A 24,738-nucleotide genomic window follows, 5' to 3' on the forward strand; every position below is an offset into this window, starting at 1 on the left:
AGCCTTCTGCAAACCTTCCCAGAATTTCGATGTAAATCTAGGATCTCTGTCCGAAACAATACTCGACGGAATACCATGCAAACTTACAATCTTCTCAATATACAACTCGGCTAATCTCTCTAACGGATAATCCATTCTGATCGGAATGAAATGAGCCGACTTCGTCAATCTATCAACAATTACCCATATAGCCTCAAAATTCTTACTCGTCCTCGGCAAACCAGAAACAAAATCCATACTGATACTATCCCACTTCCACTCTGGAATAGCCAACGGTTGCATTAGCCCAGACGGCTTCTGATGCTCAATCTTCGACTTCTGACAAGTCAAACAGGAATAAACAAAACTCGCAATTTCCTTTTTCATTCCCGGCCACCAAAATAACTTTTTCAAATCATGATACATCTTCGTAGCTCCAGGATGAATACTTAAGCCACTACGATGTCCCTCCTCAAGAATACTCTTCTTAAGCTCAATAACATTCGGAATACACACCCGACTACCAAATTTCAAAACACCATTCTCATCAACTCTGAACTCACCACCTCGACCTTGATTCACTAAAGTCAACTTATCAACCAAAAGCATATCGGATTTCTGACCCTCTCTGATCTCCTCCATAATACCACTCGTTAACTTCAACATTCCCAATTTAACACTGTTGTGAGTACTCTCACACACCAAACTCAAGTCTCTAAACTGTTCAATTAAATCCAATTCCTTAACCATTAACATAGACATATGTAATGATTTCCGACTCAATGCATCAGCCACTACATTTGCTTTACCCGAATGGTAATTCAAACCAAAATCATAATCCTTCAGAAACTCTAACCATCTCCTATGTCTCATATTCAGCTCTTTCTGATCAAACAAATACTTTAAACTCTTATGGTCACTGAAAACCTCAAATCTTGATCCATACAAGTAATGCCTCCACAACTTCAAAACAAACACTACAGCTGCCAACTCTAAATCGTGCGTCGGATAGTTCCTTTCATGAACCCTCAGCTGTCTCGAAGCATAAGCTATAACCTGCTTATTCTGCATCAACACACCACCTAAACCCAACAATGAAGCATCACAGTAAACTTCAAATGGTTCCGACGAACTCGGTAACGTCAAAATAGGAGCAGTAGTCAACCTTCTCTTTAACTCTTGGAAACCTTCTTCACATTTTGAGTCCCAAACAAACGCTTGCCACTTTCTAGTCAACATCGTCAACGGTAACGCCAACTTAGAAAATCCCTCAATGAACTTCCTATAATAACCAGCCAAACCAAGAAAACTTCGAATCTCAGCAACAGACTTCGGAGCTTCCCACTTAGACACCGCTTCTATCTTAGAAGGATCAACAGCAACACCACCTCTTGAAATCACATGACCAAGAAAACTAACCTCTTCTAACCAAAATTCACACTTTGACAGTTTAGCAAATAACTTCTTTTCTCGTAGAACTCCCAAAACCATTCTCAAATGCTCAGCATGTTCTTCTTCAGATTTCGAATACACCAAAATGTCATCAATAAACACCACAACAAACTGATCTAGATACGGATGGAAAATCCTATTCATATACTCCATGAATACTCCAGGCGCATTAGTCACACCAAAAGGCATTACAGAATATTCATAATGTCCATACCTTGTTCTGAAAGCAGTCTTCTGAATATCCTCAGTCTTCACACGTATCTGATGATACCCAGATCTCAAATCTATTTTGCTGAACACACTTGCACCAACCAACTGGTCCATCAAATCATCAATCCTCGGTAACGGATACCGATTCTTGATCGTCACTTTATTCAGTTGCCTGTAGTCCACACACAACCTCATAGTACCTTCTTTCTTCTTAACCAACAACACTGGTGCACCCCACGGTGACACACTCGGACGAATAAATTTCTTATCCAACAGGTCTTCCAGCTGACTCTTCAATTCAGCTAACTCAATAGCAGACATACGGTACGGAGCCATCGATATCGGTCTAGTACCAGGTACCAAATCAATCGAGAACTCAACTTCACGCTCTGGCGGCAATTCATTCACCTCTTCCGGAAACACATCAGGAAAATCACACACCACAGCTAGATCGCCAATCACCAGTTTATCTTTAGCTTCCATAGTCGCTAACAGCATAAACAACTCTGCCCCATCTACTACTGCCTCATTCACCTGTCTTGCAGATAGAAACAAACTCTTTCCTTCCTCAATCCCAGGAAATATCACCGTCTTATCAAAACAGTTGATATAAACTCGGTTAAACACCAACCAGTTCATACCCAAGATAACGTCAATCTGCACTAATGGAAGACACACAAGGTCTATCCCAAATCTCTACCAAAAATATTCAAAGGACAACTCCAACAAACCGAAGTAGTAGTCACTGAACCCTTTGCAGGAGTATCAATCACCATACTTCCACGCATCTCAGATATCTCTAACTTAAGCTTCACAGCACAATCCACAGATATAAAAGAATGAGTAGCACCTGTGTCAATAATAGCTATGAGAGGAAAGCCATTAATATAACACGTACCTCTGATCAAACGATCATCTGCAGAAGTCTCAGAACCTGATAGAGCAAAAACCTTGCCTCCTGACTGATTCTCCTTCTTCGGCTTCGGACACTGGGGACTGATATGACCCAACTCTCCACAGTTGAAACAAGTTACAGTCTTCAACCGACACTCTGCAGCCAAATGACCACCTTTTCCACACTTGAAACACTTCATCTCAGCACTGGTACACTCATGGACACGATGTCCAGCCCGACCACATCTATAACACTTAACAGGGGCACTAGAGTCTCCCCCACTAGGCCTCTTCATCCCACTCTGTCTCTGGAAACCTTTGCCAGCTGCATACGGTTTTCCACGGTCATTCTGACTCTTGCCTTTCCTATCAACCCTTTGCTGATAGCTCTCTGCTCTAGCCTTGGAATCCTGTTCGAAAATCCTGCAATAGTCAACCAAGTCAGAAAACACCCTGATCCTCTGATATCCAATAGCTTGTTTGATCTCAGGACGCAACCCGTTCTCAAACTTCACACATTTCGAAAATTCTCCAGCAGCCTCATTATAGGGAGTATAATACTTTGACAGCTCTGTGAACTTAGCAGCATACTCAGTAACAGACCTGTTACACTGTTTCAATTCCAAGAACTCTATCTCTTTCTTTCCTCTAACATCCTCTGGAAAGTACTTCCTCAGAAATCTCTCTCTGAACACAGCCCAAGTGATCTCAGCATTTCCAGCAGATTCCAACTCAGTGCGGGTAGCAACCCACCAATCATCAGCTTCCTCTGACAACATATGCGTACCGAATCTGACCTTCTGGTTGTCGGCACACTCCGTCACTCGGAAGATCCTCTCGATTTCCTTCAACCACTTCTGAGCGCCATCTGGATCGTATGCTCCCTTGAACATTGGAGGATTGTTCTTCTGGAACTCACTCAGTTGACGAGCAGTTCCCATTCCCACAACATTCGGATTTCCTCCAAGTACTCCAGCTAGCATACCCAGAGCCTCAGCAATCGCAGCATCATCTCTACCTCTTCCAGCCATCTCTATTCTGAAAACCCAACAAGCTAAAACAATAAGTACTGATAGGGTTACACAACACCTATCCCGTACAGGGGAAACAGAATAATTACGACTCGACTCGACCGACTATGCTCTGATACCACTAATGTAACACCCTTCTAAATACCCCAAAATATTTAATTAAAAATATTAACATATGACAATCAGAGTAATTATGCCCCGAAGGGTGTCACACAATATTCATCAATTCATCCTGTCATGCTCATTTATTTAATTCAAAATATAAAGTATCTGCATAATACGCAGCGGATAGAATCAATTCAATTATTCCAAACATGTAACCTATTACATGCAAAATGGTTCACAACCAATCAATAAAATATTCAAACATCCCATCCCGATGTTACATCTATCAGAGCATGACCCCCTAGGATACTACACTAGACTCCAATCCTTAGCTTCTACTCAACTCACTGCTCGTTACCTGAAAAAGAGTTGTAAGGGTGAGTTCCTCAATCAATATAATAGGCATTATACAACATTATGTAATGTTAAGTAAATAACGCATCAAATCACCCTAACCAGACTACACACTCAATAACGGCAGTATTAACTCCAACATTATACTCAACAATAATATATATCATATGTAAAATTCTCAAACCATATTCAACACCAACAACACAACACAACGATTTACTCACTAATTCCTCACAATGGGAATTAGCTACAGCCCCACAGGCTATGCCATGCATTCATTATGAAATGAGACTCCATGAAATGCGGTACCGACTATTCTCGAACATATAGTTCAAGCTCACCGATCCCTCCAGATACGGCTACTGAGCTCACTAGTCCCACTCATTGAGATCTAATGACTCACTCACTAATTCCTCACTATGGGAATTAGCTACAGCCCCAAGGCTAGACTATGCACACTACTCATCTAGTATGCAACAACAACAACAACTCCACCATGTTTTACTCACTAATTCCTCACAATGGGAATTAGCTACAGCCCCACAGGCTATGCCATGCATGCTAATCATCTAGCAATGCAACAACAACAACAATTCAAGAATAGACACATGCTCACACTCTAAGCCATAAAACAGTCTATTCACAATACATACATAACTGATACATCCACAGCAGTATGCACACCATCGCATATCATCAACACAGTTATCACGAAAACATATCATATCATGCCATAAAATCAATCATAGCATTAGCACACCCTACTACTACCTATGCCACTCAAAACAACGGGAAATGATCCCTATTACATTGGTCCTCAGCTAAGTCACGTCACTCAGCCTGAACAGCCAAAAATTGCACCACCATAGCACAGAATTCACCATCCAAAATCAACTTCTGTACAGCCCAGTTCGCGCCGCGCAGCAGGGTTCGCGCCGCGAACGGTGCGTCACAGAACCCTTCTGGAATTGCCAGTTCGCGCCGCGAACGGGGCTTCGCGCCGCGAATCGCGCGCGAACAGAACCCTCTGCTACAGAAACCAGATTTCCAGATCCGAACTGGTTTTCTCTATTACGAAACCTATCCGATCCAACCTTCTACAGTCCAATTTACACCCAATAATCGTCCATATTCTCAACACAGTTCGTATCTTATTCGATTACACAAAATCTAACACTTTTACATCTAATCCCTACGAATTCTTTCTCAATTATACCCCAATTTCGTTCGTCCACAAAAGTTCACAAATTCATCACAATCATCCAATTCAGAGGTAATTCAATGGTATATACTACCCATGACATATCATTACATAATACCCTTTAACCGATGATAAACCCCCCTTACCTGAGTTAATCCGGCAAATTCTGCAGCTTCAAGCTTTTCCTCTTCTCTTGCTCTGCCTTTTGCCCTTTCTCTCTTTCAGCCGCTTCTCTTTTCCTTTTCACGTGAAAACCCTTTTTCCAAAATTGGGACTTTTTATTCCAACTTATATATTCCAATAAATAATTATTCCAATAATTATTATTCCAAAATAATAATAATAATAATCCAAAATTCCAATTATTCAATTAAATTAATAAATAAAATATTAATTTAAGTTAAATAATTATCTTATTTTAATTGGGGTGTTACACAGTGAGCATATATGTTATAAGAAAGCTAACATAATGCATATTCATCTGCTCAAATATGAAAACAGTAAAAGTAAAGATCTTATATAAATTCTGAAAACATCTTTTTTTATTCTCCGGTCATATCACCGAACACAAACCAATTCGTAACCATATTACTTTATTTATAAATGGAAATATCAGTGTTGACTAAAGTGGTAAAATTGTCGATCAAATGGGGGGATGACCTAACCTAATGACAGTTTAACATAATAAAATGATAAGAAAAAGAAAGAAAAATTATATAATTCCTTCCGCGTCTGATGATGAATATATCATGCATGATTATGCGTATGCTTGTGCGGCCATTTTGATTTCACTCGTTGAAGAATTTCTTTACTTTGCAAAACTTATATCTGGCGAGTTAGACTACTAAACTAAAAAAAAGTTATAAAGCCCACCTTAGGGCTTTGAAAAATGGCTTCATACCATCAAGAATATATAGATAGATTGATTGACTTAGGCTAGGTTAGTAGCATGTGACAAGCTGACAAAACGCCTCCCTTGGACTCCCAACTATAAGTCAGACTGAGAAGAGACTTGTTATTTCCCCTCCGGGATCCCTAATAAAATAGCTTTCAAGAAAAGGTAAAGATCTGGGTGCTACAGAAGACCAGATCGAGGGATGAAACCTACTCTACCTGACAATCAAAAGCTTAAACCCTGGTCAAAAGGAAGTGCGTGCGATGAGGGGAGAGAGAGACCACCAATGCAAATGGACCGACTTAAGCATCAATTTTGAAGGTGACAACATTTAGCATGAAAAAAAAGTCTTCCACTTTTTCTCGTTAATAATTTTACAAACATCAACGAGAAAATAAGCACTGGGTTACATGCCCATATCTCCCACTTATCGTCTTGATCTTGGCTTGAAGTATCCAAGTAGCGCTAAAACAAAAAAAAATGAACTATTAGAATTATTGTCTTGGGATTATCCCTCTTTTACACCAACTCAATAACAAACACTGAACAATAATGAAATAAATAACACTAACTTACTTTATGAAGTTATGATAAGCAATTCTTCATAATGATCAAAGTATTAAATTGAGTATTCCTTTGCCTGATCATGTGTTTCAATATTTAAGGTTATAAATGAGTAAAACTTCAAACAAATATATTTCGGTGTGAAGACAAAGAGATCATGATCTATATATTTATAAGATGACAATCATATTATCACTCAGCATTGATCCTAGATGTTGGATTTATACTTTGTTCTACACAAATCATAAATTAGTTTTAAAAAACTCATTATTTTTGTCAAGCTTAAGCATTTTTGAATGAATCAAATTTATAATATTAAACTATTTTATAAAATTAAAATTTATAATTGATCGTAGTCCATAAAATATTTCTAATATAAGATGCATATTGAGAAACTATATGTAAAAGATATGGATACTATTAAAAGTTGACTTAAAGAAGAAGATCATTTCCCCTCGACTAATGTTCTTTTTTCTCAAAGACCCATATGTTAATATTTGTATAATATATGTTTCAGATCCGACCTCATATTTTATTTTCCATTTATGGGAAATCATGCTCTAGTTCAAATAGCTCATATTTCACCATGTTCACACGATTTTTTTTCCTTCAGATACTCATGGTTGCTCCAAGTGACTCCTTTGATTTGAATAGAGTTATTACCAACTATGTCACCTCTCCACTCTCAACAAAAAATTTGATTGTGTCTAATTATAATATCTGGGTTGGTGATATTAAATAATGGGTCTTTGGTAAAGGCTGTAAGGATCACCTCACCATAAAATCCGACATAGTGGATGCATCTGAAAATCTGAAATAGGAACAAATTGATGCTCAACTATACATCATAAACATGTCAATATGTCATCTTAATATCAAACCGATCTGTTGTCCCCATATCACACGTGAATCAGTTTGGATGAAGGCGAAACAACTCTACATGAATGACATTTAACGTCTTTATGGAGTGTGTCACATATTATTGAATAGTATTACTCTGAAAAATATTGAGGGGTCCATGTCAACATATATTGGTCAAGTTTATAGTGCACTCTATAATACTAATGAACTTCTACCTTTTGTTGGATGCACCACAAATGAATAAGAGAAATCTTATGAACTACGCGTCATTTTCATGCTTATTGCTCTACAAGGTTTTCTTCAGGAATACTCATACATCCGTGATCATATTTGGAGTTTTGTTATGGTACCAAATTTGTTTATTTCCTCTTTTATCCTTCTTTGAGTACTTGAAAAGAAAAGCACTTGAGCCTCTTACTGCCCCTCCCACTAGTGTAAAAATAACTTTAGAATTATTAGTATCATACCCAATTTTTTTTAAAAAGGTATAAAATTAATATGCAGTGGTAATTTTGTAATTAAAATAAAATTTTTAATTTTAGTATCTATTTATATATATTAAATCCAATGCATCAAACTATCTTGCGACACTTCAACTTCTTCTATGCCAATCATTTATTTTCCTGCATGGCATCTCTCAAAACTCATCTTCAATTTTTAAAAGTTCAAAACATATTTTTACTCTCTATAAAAGGTTACGGGTTCGAATCCAAACAAATGCAAAAATACAATTACCAAATATTTGATTATTAATTTTGTTTCTTTCAAAAAATATCATACTAATTTACTCACAATAAATTTATTATTACTCCAACTAAATATATTTTTCAAAATTTTAAAAATAAAAGAGAGACTCAGATTCACACACTTTAAAATATTTTTTGTTTTCTTAAAATTATAGCAACAAAATAAATAATTGTCTATTTATACATATTAAATCCAATGCATCAAAATATCTTGTGACACTTCAACTTCTTCTATGCCACATCATTTATTTTTCTATGTGGCATCTCTCAAAATTCATCTTTAATTTTTAAAAGTTCAAAACATATTTTTACTCTCTATAAAAGGTTACAGATTCAAATCCAAACAAATGCAAAAATACAATTGCCAAATATTTGATTATTAACTTTGTTTCTTTCAAAAAATATCATACTAATTTACTCACAATAAATTTATTATTACTCCAACTAAATATATTTTTCAAAATTTTAAAAATAAAAGAGAGACTCAGATCCACACACTTTAAAATATTTTTTGTTTTCTTAAAATTATAGCAACAAAATAAACACTTGAAAAATATTTTTAATGTTAAAGTATATATTCCACAATTTTCAAGGCTAATTATCATACTAATTTACTCACAATAAATTTATTATTACTCTAACTAAATATATTTTTCAAAATTTTAAAAATAAAAGAGAAGCTCAGATCCACACACTTTAAAATATTTTTTGTTTTCTTAAAATTATAGCAACAAAATAAACACTTGAAAAATATTTTTAATGTTAAAGTATATATTCCATAATTTTCAAGACTAAGTTACTCTCAATTGATTAAAAATATAAAATAGAGAATACAACACTCTTTATCGAATCTATATATTTCTTCTCTATAATTTTCTTATCATATTAGACAAATAAATTAAAGACAAGCAACAAAATTCTCAAATTTTCATATATAACAAAAATTTGATATTATGGATATAGATTTATAAAGCTATTGAATACTTTATTCGATAATAATTGAAAATAAAGTTTAATTTTTATTTAAGACTAAACATAAATATATGTCTTATAATTAAATGTTTAAAAGAGATACAATTATTAAAAATACATTAGAATCAAAATAAAAAATAAATCATTTGGGATATTTTTTAAAATTATTTAAAATTGCAAAATAAAATCTTGTATGTCACTTTCAACTTACAAACATACATTTTTTTATTCGTAATTAATTCATATTATTGTAAAATTATTTTATAATAAATTATTATAATATAAATTTTTTGTTCATATTTATAAAATAAAAATTCTTAACATAATTAAAACTCAATTCAAAATAAATAAAAATGAATTACCAGCCGCGCATCGCGCGGGTCTTAATCTAGTTAACTATTAACACTGGTTTTTTAGAAAAGCAGGTGTTTAATGTTAGTTAAATTGAAAACAAATAAACTTATTTTACATTAGATATCTGCTTTTAATTATAATAAGTATAAAATAAAATAAAAAATGACAAATCATGTGATTATAAATTTATACATGATTTTATGAAAAATAAATATGACATATAAATTACTATATTAAGTGTTAAAAAAATTATTTTATATTAGATATTTAATTTTAAGAGTAATAAGTATAAAATAAAATAAAAATTATAAATCATGTGATTATAAATTTAAACATGATTTTATGAAAAACAAATATGACATGTAAATTACTGTATTAATTTTTTAACAAGTAAACTTATTTTACATTTTAAGAATAATAAGTATAAATTAAAAAAGTGGCAAATCATGTGATTATAATAAATTTATACATGATTTCATGAAAAATAAACATGACATTTTCTTGGTAAAAATAATTCATTTATTCACTGAAACAATACATTTCCGTTTCGTTCCCCTCTCTTTTAATTCAAACTATTTTACCTCTTAGAATCAAAATCTCTTTTAAAATCTGTTTCGAATCATAAACATATTCCTAATCACTTCCTTTTGGGATTTAATCATTCCCTGAATCATAGTCATCAATCAGTTTCATTCTTAATTTAGAATCGTCTCTTGGTTTATATCTTACTCTCATTCAGAATCAGTATTTCCACTCTTTTCCAACGTAATTCGGGGTGCTGAGGTCATGGAAACAAATCGTTGAGGTATTTATCTTTCAATTTTGTTATACTATTTGATTTTTTAATATTTTTTGCTTTTGTAGTTTTGTTTAATATAAAAGTTAGAGTCTTCTGGTAATTTCAGTGTAATGTCAGAGTGGAAATCTTAAATCTGCAGTGAACATTTTTGCTTCCCTTGTACCAAGAGACGTTATTGCCCTTATGTCCCTTACCAATAATCAGAATCGCATTCGAGGAGGGCCATCATCCAAAACTCATCCCAAGCGTGAACAGTCTAATCGACTTGGGCGTACTATTGACAGTTGCGGAAAGTTGCATGGCAAACCTCCGCTCCATATGAATATACCTCAAACAAATCATTTAGATATTCTTTAAATCTCATCTTCCCCTCAAAGCCCTACACTAAGCTACAATGATTTCATTAGATGATGTCAGAATAATCAGAACTCTGGTTCCACTACTACGATTGCACATGCAATTAATTCATTTGTTTTCCTCTCTCAATCATCTTCTCTTGGCCCTTTGGTCCATGATTCTAGTGCATCTGATAATGTTATGGTAATAAAGGTATTTTCTCTTCCCAGATTATATTTGGTTTCTTACTTACTATAACTTTTGCAAATGGTTCTCAAACTCGATCAGAAGAGATTGGTACTATTCAAACTCTACCTTATATCTCTATTAATTTTGTTCTTTGTTTACCTAGTTATCCATTTAAATTACTTTTAGTTTGTTGCTTAACTCTTTCTCTTGATTGTATTATCACATTCACTAATGGTAATGTTACCCTGCAGGACCGGATTTCAGGACGGACAATTGGCGTTGGATGTGAGTCTTAAGGCCATTACTACCTCTTTGTGTCATCTAAGGTATGCTTAGTCGTAGATTCTCCATTCACTATCCATGCTCATTTAGGTCATCCAAGCTTTCACAAACTATAGAAGTTGGTGCCAAGTTTATCGAATTTATCTAATTTACATTGTGAGTTGTGTCAGTTAAGGAAACAAATTCAGAGTCATTTTCCCAATCAAGTCAATAAACAGGCTTTGCCCCTTTTTTATTTCACTCCAACGTTTGGGGTCTTTCATGTACTATCTCTACTTTTGGGTCTAGGTATTTGGTTATATTTTTTGATGATTTCTCACATTGCACCTGATTATTTTTAATGAAGAACAAAAATGAATTATTTTTTATTTTTGAACAATTTTTTCAAGAATTAATAACTCAATTTGGTATGTATATTCATACCTTAAGAAGTGATCATACCCGTGAATACTTATTCCAACAATTTCAAATTTTTATTTTCAACAATGGTATACTCCACCAAACATCTTGTCATCATACAACTCAACAAAATGGGGTAGTCGAACGCAAAAATAGGCATTTCGCAGAAACCACTCGAACCTTACTTCTCCATGGTAATGTTCCACTTAGGTTTTGGGGGGATGTTGTGCTAATGACATGTTACCTTATAAATCGCGTTCCCTCGTCTTTCCTTAACGATAATATCCCTTACTAAATTCTTTTTCCCCATTCACCCCTTCACCTAATTCCTTCCCGTGTCTTCGGTTCTACATGTTTTGTTCATAGTATCTCTCATGGACTTGATAAACTATCATCTCAATCACTCAAGCGTGTCTTTACTTTTTATGATTGATCCCGAAAAGGTTATTGTTGCTATTCTCCTACTCTAAAATGATACCTCATATCGACCGATGCTACCTTCTTCAAGTTTTTTTTCCATATTTCGAGTCTAACACGTAACTCTGGAACCCCTTCAAGAAATTACTTACATACCTATTCCAAAAGTTATTAATGTCACGTATACCATTATTCCCAGCCAATCTACGGAGCCTAACCCGCTAGATATCCATACAATTGACCCCTCGCCCCATGCTTCTTGACCATTACAAACATATCAGTATTGTCACCCAACGTCTGTCATACTAGTCCCTTAGGTTATTGTAGACTCTTCTTTGATGTTGTCTCAATCACCATATCAATTCCTATAGCTAGAGTATGATCTTCCGATTTCCCTCCAAAAAGGTATACATCAAACATGAAATCATTTTCCACATTATATTGATTTATGTTATCATTTTCTTTCCCTTTTATATTATACTTATATGTTTTCTTTGTATTCTATTTCTATTCCTAACATTCCAAGTGAAACATTATCTCACCCTATGTGGAGGCAAGCAATGATTGACGAGATGCGTGGTCTCAAAAAGCAGTGGAACCTAGTAATCGGTTCCTCTACCCCATAGGAAGTCTTTTGTAGGTTTTTGTTGGCTTTATAATTGTGAAGGTCGGTCAAGATGGGAAGATTAATGATTTAAAGCTCGTTTGGTATCCAAATGATACATTCATATTTTTTGGTTGGATTATAGTGAGACTTTCTTAAAAATGTATTTTTAAATGGTGAACTTGAAGAGGAGTATATATGGAACAACCACCAGGGTTTGTTGCTCGATGGGAGTCATCAACTATGGTTTGTTGGAAACATATGTCTCTTTATGGTCTTAAGCAATCTCCGAAAGCTTGATTTGACATATTAAACATTGTAGTACGATTATTTGGTATGGTTCTTAGGGAAACCGACCATTCTATTTTTTATCCTCACTCAACCCAAAGATGTATTTATCTTATTGTGTATGTAGATGATGTTGTCATAAATGGTAGCGATCGACGGGGAATAATCCAGTTGAAACATCATCTTTCGAATCAATTTCATACGAAAGACCTTGGTAAACTCTATTTTTTTGGGTATTAAGGTAGCTCAATTTAAAGATGGTCTGTTAATTTCTTAGCGGAAATATGTGTAGCGGTAAATTCATGACCATCGAGCTATAGATAAGCAAGACGTCAATAAAACCAGAGTCGCCACCGCGCTTTTATTGTTTCCAAGGGAAAAAGGGAAAAGTACGAACAAAACCCAAAAGATAATAAGTTTTCAAATCAAAACTAATAAAATGCCAGAGATACAGGTAAGGGGGTTGGTTACACAGAGGGAAGGTGTTAGCACCCAAAGTGTCCTAGGTACTCCTAGGGAGCCCTTTTTTGTGTGCATGTGTTTTTGTACAAATGGTGTTTGCAATAAATAGAATGAGGGGATAAGAAAAGAATTCATTAATTATATTTTAGTGTTTGACAAGACATTCGGACTTGTGCCTACGTACCAACATAAAATGAGGGATCAAAACCTCGTAGTTCGTGGTATCAATTTCAAAATGGGTGCATTGCTTTTAACAAAAAATTAAGTTTAACAAAGGCACAAAAGGCCTAAAATGGTTTGAATGAGTGTTAGTTCTTTTTGTCTTTTGAAAATTTTAAGTCAAGTATAGTTAAATTTATTTACAAATTTGATTAAGAAAAAGAGTTTGAAAAATGCAATGGCATAAGGCCAAAGTTTCTAGTTTGCAATATGGTCAGAGTTTAGAAAACAAACACAAGCAAGTAAGATTTTAAAAGGAGGGAGAGATTTTGAAATTAAAGAAATGGGGAGGAGATGAAGAGACTAATCCTAAGCATAAATTTAAAAGTTGAGAGTTGAAAAGATCTGACCAATAGGTTACAATCCAATTGACAAGAAGGTCATATAGAAACCCAGATTTCCCTTGGACTTTAAAATCAAGCAATATCAATACACAAATAGCAAGATGAAGAGCAAGGCATCAAATAAAGATAGCCACATCCAAGCTTAGCAACTCGATGATCTTATTCATAATTCCCCATGCATCAGATGACTTCAAAATATGGTATTAGACACAGGTTCAAAATAACAACTTCACAATGATCATGTTACAGATGAACTCAAATGGATCTTCAATATTGTATCAGATGAATGTTCACTTCACGAGCACTTGGTTTCATGAAAGTTGGCATTGGCCATGTCCTTTGCATAGGGAGTGTTGCCTAAATTCTAAGTCCAATAGTCTTAGAGCAAACCAACAGTCCACACAAAATGTTTTTTAGGGTTTTTGTTCTTATTATGTACATTAAGGTCAAAGGACCACACAAAACAAACAATTATATAAGCACACAATATCACAAAATATGGCCTAAATGGGCAAAGCGTAAATGGTATTAAAGTAAACAAATTGAATGGTATCAATAATGGCAAATGAGATAAAAGCTTAAAATTAAAATGCATAACAGTAAATGACTTAAAATTAAATGTTAGTTGTTAGTTAGTTAGAAGTTAGTATTGCTTTTGCTTTGTTTTGTTTAAGTCATTCTTTGGAGAACACTCAACCCACTTATCACAAGCATGGGTCCTTGAACCAAGACATCTTCCAAAGGAAGGAAAAAAGACCAAGTTCCCACACAATAACATGAAAGAGGGGAGACTTACAATCTCACTAACTAGAATGCTGGCCTTAGGATATAGAGATATCATAGGTCCATGACATGAATGAATAAGTAAGGGGAATGGGATGAAGAGGGAGGAGAAATAGATTCAACACAAATTGGTCAAAGGAGGACTCTTACCAAATTAAGATCATTCATTCATTTTGGGAGATGGAATATACATTCCATCAATCCCCTAATTACAATGATCTTTACCTAACAAAGTCAAATCAACCTTGACCAAGGCCCAACAACACAAGTCAAACTCCCAAAGCCAATTAAAATGGCTCTACACAATTTATTTGACATTTAAACAATTAAAAATAATAAAAATATGCATTAAATTAAATAATGGTTGATCAATTTCCTAAAATCTCATCAAAACACCAAAGAAATGGCCATGAGATTTATCATAGGTCAAACAAGGTCAAAGAACCTTGGAGAAAAAATTTCATAATTTTTGGAAACATAAAAGTATTTTTAAACAATTAAAAATATTCATAAAATCAATTAAATCATGAAAAATATTAATAATGATCCAAAAAATAATTTTAATTCAGAAAATTAAAGAGGATTTTATTTAAATTTTTTTGGTGACACTCTCATATTTTTTGGATCAATATTAAATTTAATATGAATTAATGAAAATAACACAATAAAAAGGAAAAACAATTAATCAGAAAAAACGTGAACCACTTGATCTCCCTCATTAATTGAGGTGGCAGATCAAGTGGATCCAAACACGCGTTCCACCATGCACTTGAGTCAGCGCGCCGCACAAACGGTATTCAAAACCAACCCTCGTGATTAAAAGAAAATGAAATGATCATGTGGCTCTGAACCATTCCAGCTCATCACCGGAGGAAAACGCCGGTCATCTTCTCAGACGACCCTGGCCGGACTGGTCCACTCATCACCATCACAAAAATGAAAAAGAAGGACATGATTTCAAAGTAAAAGTGGCACTGATCATGATGAATTTTGAGGTGGAAGTTTGGAAATTTTAACATATCAAAAAAATTTCTAAGTGTCAAACCACATGTTCACTTATTCCACCTTGGCTAACTTTTGATGTGAGCTTCAAATGAGAAAAGTGTCGTCATCAAAGTGGTAGTTATTTCAAAATCCTTAAAAATTGTCACAAATTTAACCTTATTTGGATTTGAGATGAATGAGTTATGCATTTTTGAAGTTGAGGAAAATCACTTGTTCAATGGTATTGGTCCAAAATGACCTATAATGTATCCTCATATCACATGCTCATAAAAGTTTAATTAGCTCTTCCTACAAACTTCAAAGTTTAAGTACACACCTTGAATTTGATTGTGAAACTTGGAAATCTTCCATATCATAAAAATTGAGCAAGTTATGGCCTTGGTAAGTTGACCTCCAAATTAGGGTTTAGGCAAAATGACCTATAATCTTTCACCATAAAAAATGACTTTCCAAGAAAAACTAGCTCTAGACCCCAACATGAAAGTTGTTTGTAATGTCATTTAGAGTAACTTTTCTCTTGGAAGCATTTTCATGTAATAAAAATTGTAGGAGATAGGGTCTAGGGGACCCCATTTTTGATCAGATGAATTCCTTTGGTCAACCACCATCAACAAACTTGCTAACTTGCAATTCTTTTGAATTTTGGGACTCATGGGAGATCATATATGCATAACATGATGAAATTTGAAGTATCCCTTGAAATATTTGATCAATTGTTGAAGAAGCCTGGTGAAGAAGTTACACAAGATACCCAGATGCACTAGGGTTTCATAGGCAAACCAATTCCAAACTATTGAAGGATTCTTGATCATAATATCATGTAAGGATCATAGGGACTCATGTATGATGTCTAGAGCCATTGTGGATCATTTCTTGGTTGAGCTCTTAACAAGTAGGGTCTTAAACCCTAGATGTGAACTTGATAAATCAAAGGTGATCATGTGCCCTACCTACAAAAGAATTAGACAAATGAAAAGACATATTTTTTGGTATTTTAGTTAGTAAAGATGATAAAATAACAAGTATGATACAATCACATAGTGCTTGGTGATCTCTCCCAATACAAACCCAATGGATGAAAGGGTAAGAAGGATGCCAAGGTATGATCCCAATGCTAATGCATATGATGAGATAGCATGAGGGATCTTAAGGTCAAAATTGGGGTCTTACAATATGATATGGATATTTTGGAAGAAATATGTTTTTTAAATGCTAAACCAGTTGATACTCCTATGGATCCAAGTGTTAAACTCCTACCCAATTAGGGGGAGCCTCTATCTATCTCAGCATGTATATGCGATTAGTTGGAAAGTTAAATTATCTCAAAGTCACATGTCCAGAAATTTCTTTTGTAGTTAGTGTTGTAAGTAGTTCTTAAATTATCTTTTCCAAGAACACATGAACGTTGTTATCCGGATTCTGAGATACATCAAAGGTGCTCCAGGAAAATGTTTCATTTACTATAATAAAGGACATACTCAAATAGTTGGATATTCTAATGCTGATTGGGCAAGCTCACCCATTGATAGATGATACACCTATGAATATTGTGTACTTGTTGGAGAAAACGTGATATTTTAGAAAATTAAGAAACAAAATATAGTTGCAAGATCAGGCGATGAGGAAGAATATAAGGCGATGACACTATTAACATGTGAGCTTGTCTGGTTGAAGCAACTTCTCAAACAATTTCAATTTAAAGAAGAAAGACCATTGAAACTTATTTTTTATAACCAAGATGTATTGCATATTGCTTTGGATCTAATTTTCACTAGAAAACTAAACATATTGAGATAGACTACATTTTTGTCAATGAGAAGATAGAATCTAACGACATTGATACAAGTTTTGTCAACTCTAATGATCAATTGACATATGTGTTTACAAAATCCATACGAGGTTCTAAAACTAATTATATATATGACAAGCTTGGTGCATTTGACTTATATGCTCAAGCTTGAGGGAGTGTTAATATTTGTATATATAGAATATTCCTTAGCCTATCTAGAATATAATAGAATATATTGTAGCATATATCTTATTAAGAATAAAATAAAATATATTTTATCATATATTTTATGTAATGTAGTTAATATAATAAGTTGTAAATTTCACTCTATAATACAATCTCTGCAATGTTATTCAGACAAACAGTTTTATTCAAATGTCTCTCATTCTCTCATATTTCAACATACTAAAATAACTTTCAAATTTTAAATTTTAAGAAGAGCATTGATGAATATTGATGAAGATGAATAAATATATAATATGGATTTTTAAAAATGTATAGTTTTAAGAAGAAGAAGAAGAAGAACATTTTGTGATGTTATTGGGTTTTACTGGGTTTTAAGAAAAGAAAATTTCAACTTTGCCCAAATTTTTGTATTGTATTTTTTTGTGTTCTTCAATGGAATGAAAATGAAGATGAAGAAGATCAACATTTGAAAATGAAAATATTCTTCTTCTTCATATGATTTCACATTGATTAAAGAATTATTGACCAAGATTAATTAAAAATATACTATTTAATATTAGAAACATTAATTTTTTTTAAAAAATAAAACCCGATAATAAATTATGAATATGTTATCAGTCATCAATCTAAAGCGTATATAATATAATATATTATATCAATAGTATTAAAGAAGCTTGGACTATGATGGACCAAAATTTTATTGGTCCATATTAATTGTCACATTCGATCCTATATGGCTATTAACCTTAGAGAAATACTCTTCCAATCCTTATATGTGCATACCACACCCTTGAATATTCAAAATTGTCCTTCATGCGTTCGGAGATGAATCTATGTATATTATTAGAGAGTATCTAGAGATGCATCTCAGAAATTTCCCTTGAATGTTTTTAGAAGCGTGTTAAATGCAAGGAGGATTATTTTGGAGATGCATCCCTAGAACTCCCTTTGAATCATATCAGAGCAACACCATTGTTCAAACATTTACATTTTTTTAGATCAACTTATATTAAAGTCAAATTAAAGTAAAGTTATATTAAAGTTAAAGGAAAGTAAAAATCCCTACATTAATCAAAGAAGTCACGATCATACATAACATTTGTCCGATAATACAATAAAAGAAGTATAAACTAATGTGTATGTCAAACCCTCTACCTTCTCTGCCGTCTGTACTCCACGAAATTCAATAACTCGGAAACCATGCGTTCCATGAGGGAAAATTGGGGAGTGTCATTCTCAAATAGTCTTGACTTTATGCATGCTCTACCCATCTTTACAACACGCTGACAAATTGCCATCACTCTCTCTACCTGCTCATCTTGAACCTCAAGTACCTTCTAGTTAACTGGTCTAGATGGTCTTCCAGGAGCGTCTAGTTTCATGATAGGGTGTGACATCCTATAGAATCAGGTCATGTAGATGTCTGCATAGGCCTAGTGTATAGGATCTAGCTCCACTGATACTTCTATGGTACCGAGTGACTCTCGAAATCATCCAGTATCGAACCAAGATCTCTATGGAGGACGCTAGGAGAACTGGACTTTTAGGGGTGTCTCGGAATAAACTACAAGTAGCCAAACTATCGCATCGCTCGCTCGGGCAAATAAGGATATATAAGAGATGACTCACATGCTAGCCAACCAGAATATAAGGAAATGACATCAAACAGACGCAGTTGGCGGTGTCTTATGGGCAAAAGCAAACTTCATCTGGTACCATACGATCAATAGAGACTCTGAATGGCTCGACTGCACTATTCCCTATGTACGAAACAAACGCGACTACATATGGCAAGTCCTCATTGTAGGTAGGCGCAACTTCCCACCCGGTGATGCGAGAGAAGTGAGAGATGATTCATCCCTGAAAATGGTTCGATTATAATATTAATAACATTTGTAACAAATAAATTATGAAAATATTAGTAACAAAAATTTACCATAAGCAGTGTGCAGCTCTCTGTCATTTGCTTTGTCTTCCAAAAATAACTCTCGTCCAGCATAAAGTACATGTAGACCAAACAAGTGGCTCATAGTTGTACTCGTGAAATGCAGTCAGGTCGATGAAGTACTTAAGGTAGACCACATCGACATATGTTGCACTTTTGTCCACAAAAATGGACGTGTCAACCAAGAACAAGAGGTAACACCTCAATGCATAAGTCTGATGATGTTCAACCTGCATATCATCACCTTCGGCACCCATAACCCACTGCAGGTGTTCTTTATAAATCTTTTCTAAAAAACTAAACCTATCATGAGAACCTATAGTGTCAATTGCCTCCTTGGCGGCCTTACCAGGCTTAGCACCCAAATGGGTGACCATCATGTCAACCCCTTCCTCTCGCTCGATCCTCCCGTGACCCAGTAATCTCTCCCTAATGGGAAGATGCAGGAGGCATGAGACGTCATCCAAGTTGATGGTTATCTTGCCTATAGGTAGGTGGAAAAATGATGTCTCTGAATGCCGCCTCTCAGCAAAATCCGCATGTATGCCATGGTTTATGGTCATGTAAGTAGAAGAACATAAATCGACAAGCACAGAATAACGGATAACATCAATGAACCAAACACCAGTGGATTGTCCCAGCTCCAAAATCTTCCTACAGTGGTTAATAGATTTCAAACAATCACGCTCCTGTAAAAAGAAAATATAATCATCAGTATGGATTTAATTAGTTGGCAACATATGTATTGCAAAAGAAAAAAACATACCTCTTCGTGCCTAGCATGCCTAGCAGCATGGTCTTCATAAAGAAGAAGTGAAGAGGTGACAAATGGGCCTCTAAGTAACTCTCTAATGGGGCGTCAACATAGACAACGACTTCCTCCTAGACTTTAAGGGCTTTAAGAAATTCAAGAACTTTCGTATTTGTTGCATCATATGCTTGAGAGAGTCGGCTACGATAACTAGATAGGTGGAAACCTTAAGGTTTTGAAGTAGATGCATCATCAAACGAGTTAACAGTAACTCGTGGTCCTCACTGCAACCCTCTCACGTCGTACTGACACGATTTGAGACACACGAGTGATCCTAATTCGATCAGCGTTGTTTTCATCCATTGCACCTGCATTAGAAACAGAGATAAATATAAACAACATGTCAGAAGAAATTCACAAAATCAACCAAGTTTCTTCCTTAGTCCAATCTGGAGATGTATCTCCAAAAATAATGCAGACCAAATCCGGAGATGCATCTCTAGAATAACCTGTGATTGTCTCATATGGAAGAAACGCCTTTTCTTCCCTACTAGTCCCAAAAAACCTCAATACATGTTCTTCTACCCTACCAAATTCGTTTGAGCTACTGTCTATCGTACCTAATACATCTAATGTAGCCTAAACAATTTACTATAAATAAAAAAATATGAAGAGATTAAATTTTGAAATACTTATCTAATCAAAATGATGAGAAGTAACTTGAATGTTTGAGATGCTAGAAAGGAGGAGAGGTTTCAATGTTGCAGAGCTCCAATTAATGGTGTTTGAATGAATGGACAAGAAGGTTCAGTGTTGCAAACCTCAAATGTTTTGTTTTAAGAACTTTTTAGAAAATGAAGAAGGAGAAAGAGAGAAGGTTTGACGCAGTATATGAAACAAAAACATCCAGAGATGCGTCTCCGAGCCACCCACATATTTTTAAATAAATAGTATTTATGGAGATATATCTTCTGACGCACTTTTACATATACGCAGATGCATCTCCGGATTAAATTTTAACAATAATAGTGTTTCTTCAATTTAATATGAAAAATTACTAAAATAGATGTGTTCGGAGATACATCTCGAAACGTCAAAAATATTTTTAACTTTTCATGATGGTGTAAAATAACACTTAAGGGTGGAAAAAACAATTCGTTAACCCTGACATAGAGGCCAAAATATCTAAACCAAATTGATCCTACTTCACAATTAATAAATCATTTCTGCATCCATAAAAAAATGACATTTAAGAAATAGCTTGTTAGTAAATTCAAATAAGTTAGTCTATAGCAAAACTTGTTAGATATAGTTTATCCTTCTCCCGTCACATAATGAATGATTTAATGGACAATTTTATACAGATTAAAAAAAAGAATAATTAAAAAAAAGAGAATGATATCTTTATTAAAATACTCTTATTATATATTGAAAATGATAAAAATAATATTAATTAAATGATAAAATTGAAAAAGATGCATTATAAATTAAAATTGCTCATTCATTTTGAGAATCGTAGAAGGGATCGAGTATTATACTAGTACTTCTATCTTAAACAATTACTTATAAAAGAGGAATTAAGATTATTATCGTTTATGAGAATTAAGGCAAGACAACTGTGGGGAAAATAAATTCTTGTTCTATGCGCTTGTTCTATATGCTTGTCTAGTAGGTTCCCTGCAGCATTCACTTATGCATACAACTTCCAAATTATTTTCACATGTGATTCCCCAGTCTCTTAACATACGCGTAATTTAATGTTTAGTCAAAATCAATTGAAAGGAAGAATTGCGCACCTAGTGGTTCATTTGTCTGCCACCACCACACACCTAGCTGCACAAATAGATATATAGACACATAGTATAGCTTTGCTATAACCAACATAAATACAAGTACAGTACTATGATATTGTGATCATAATCACTTTGGTAATTGCAACACAAGACCACATAATTCCAATAGTTTTAGCTTTAATCTACAATCAACCATGTTGCTTTGCTGTGATTTCACTATTACTAATGATGAAGTGGTCAAAGAAAAGGTTTCAGGTGCTAAAATACACAATCATTTCCTCAACATCTTCAAAATGAGACCACTCATTCTCAATGAGCTTATCTTACTCTACTTTTTGGTACTAGTATTCTTTACAGAGAAAATTAAAAAGTAGTGGTAGAAAGAAAGTGTGTGTGAAAGGATAAAAATGTCTGTTAAGACTGAAAAGATAATGGCAGTGGCAGATGATAAAGTCATAAACAGTCATTGAGAATCTGCATTGGGAAAAAGGGTCAGTTTTAGCACATGACTTTTTACAGTCATTTAAAAAGGAATCAAATTTTATTATTATGGTCAAGAGGTTTTGTTTTTGGACCTAGTAGTATTTCAAATTGTCAAATTTCTAACATAAGAAAACAAACTAGGTGTCTATCCTAGCTACTTTGCTACTCCTATTAAGATTCTCTTGAATTGATCACTACTACAGTATTATCATAATAAGTAAAAGTCTTTTCAAAAACTTAAACTAAATCTAAAAAAGCTACTTTTTCCCAAATGAATTATTCCTTTCATCTAATCATGATAATGATAATATTGGTACTACTTCAAAGTGATTCACTTGTAGTACTAGGAAAAATGTACAAGAATAGGACATAAAGAACTCATAAGAGAACTCATAACAACAAGAATAGTACTATCAGTTTTGAACAAATTAATGCTTTAAAGACCAAAACATCAAACTCCATTAAAATGCAACAACATTAAAAGGAAATTTTTTTCTCTTTTTTTCTTTCTTCTTTTACAGAACTTTCTACACTCACTCACACTATGTTGCTGGAAAGTGTTTCTGTTTCAGTACTTTCTTTATCTTCACAAACCGCAACTCTTGTAGCAACAAATTGAGGACAAATCCTAGCATCATCTGAAGAACCATTCTTTGAACAACATTGTTGCTGAAACTGAGACTGTTTACAATGTGCAATAGCTCCTTCAATTGAACCTTCCAATTCATAATTAGCGCTAATACTTCTCTTAAACAACTGTAAATCATAGTACCCAGCTGAACTAAAAGAAAAAGATGAAGAATTTGAGCTAGACCCAGATGAAGATGTTGATAAAGATGAAGACTTGTTACCACAATATTGTCTTTGAACAACACCGGAGAAAGATTTCCTATGACTCACAAAATCATCTTCGACAATCTCTCTTTTCATCTGTTTCTTGTCATCTTCATAGAAAATCTCAAATGGGTTTTTGTTTTTCGTTTTGTTTTTGTTTTTGTTTTTGTCTTGCATTACAAACGCAACCTTGTTTGGATCGTTTGATGAACATGATGGTTTGTCTGAACAACCAGATTTGTTGAACAAGGATTTCAGATAAGCTTTTGAAGCTTTGAGTTTTTGACCAAAGAGTAACTGGTTCATCATTTTGAGTTTCTTAGGCCAAGATTTAATCTTTGGTGAATCACTAACAACAAGAGGGTTCATTTCGAATGAATACTCATCTGGGTTCACTTCGCTGCTAACCCTGCATGATTCTGAAGATGAAATATTGCAGGAATCAAGAGGGGTGTAAGTAGTTAAACAGGGAGGTGTGAAAGGAAAAGTACTAGTAGAGTGTTCTAGATTGGTGTTTTGTAGAAGGTTTTGAACCATTTGAAGACGAGGAGGGTTGTGAAGAGGGAGGAGTTTACCTTGGTAGAAGAGATCATCAGCAGGGGTAGTTTTGGAATCTTTTTCATTTGAGATTGAACTCATTTGGAATTCAAATTCTCTAGAGTTGTTTGATGGAGAACCAAAGGTATAAGAGAGAAAATTTGAGGGAGAAGTTAGTTCCATGTCAATGTAGTCTTCATCTATGTGAACTAAAGTGGCTTGTTTTGGGGACATTTCAATTTTCATGTTGTGATGATGCTTTGTTTTTTTTCTCTATTTGTGTTTGTTTTGAACTTGGTGAGTATGGAGATACCTATTGGAAATTGAGCTTCCTCAAGGAAAGAGAGAGAGAAGGGTATTCTTTGAAAGTATGATGTTTGCCAAACTTTGAATTTATATTGAAAAAAAATTGATTACATCACAATCTCACTAGATAGATGCATGATAGATATTTGATAATTTAAGTGTGGATTCCATTTTGCTATATTTATGCTTTTTTTTCATATTTAAAATGTGAAATTTGTGACATTAAATTATTTTGACTCAAAATAAATAAAGTATATAATTACTTTAAATTTTGTGAGAATCTTGAAATCTAGAGTTGATTATGTATATCATTAAATATTTTTGACTAAAAATAATAAAATATATATTTTGGTTTAAATTTTGTGAAAG

General features: G+C 34.0%; 1 protein-coding gene across 2 annotated transcripts; it reads right to left on the reverse strand.

Moving 5' to 3' along the window:
• Positions 1-23,057: 23,057 nt before the first annotated feature.
• LOC127096908 (probable membrane-associated kinase regulator 4) lies at positions 23,058-24,458 on the reverse strand. 2 transcript variants are annotated; one of them, XM_051035441.1, is made up of 2 exons: positions 24,102-24,458; positions 23,058-23,945 (listed from the first exon to the last, which is right to left on the reverse strand). In XM_051035441.1, the coding sequence occupies exons 1-2, from the start codon at positions 24,307-24,309 to the stop codon at positions 23,230-23,232; spliced, it is 924 nt and encodes a 307-aa protein (XP_050891398.1). In that variant the 5' UTR covers positions 24,310-24,458; the 3' UTR covers positions 23,058-23,229. The 2 variants fall into 2 exon arrangements, with proteins under 2 accessions (XP_050891398.1, XP_050891397.1); XM_051035440.1 differs by having other exon boundaries at positions 23,058-24,454.
• Between the last annotated feature and the right edge of the window lie 280 nt (positions 24,459-24,738).

The sequence above is a fragment of the Lathyrus oleraceus genome, chromosome 6 (assembly GCF_024323335.1).
Source record: "Lathyrus oleraceus cultivar Zhongwan6 chromosome 6, CAAS_Psat_ZW6_1.0, whole genome shotgun sequence".
Classification (NCBI taxonomy): domain Eukaryota; kingdom Viridiplantae; phylum Streptophyta; class Magnoliopsida; order Fabales; family Fabaceae; genus Lathyrus; species Lathyrus oleraceus.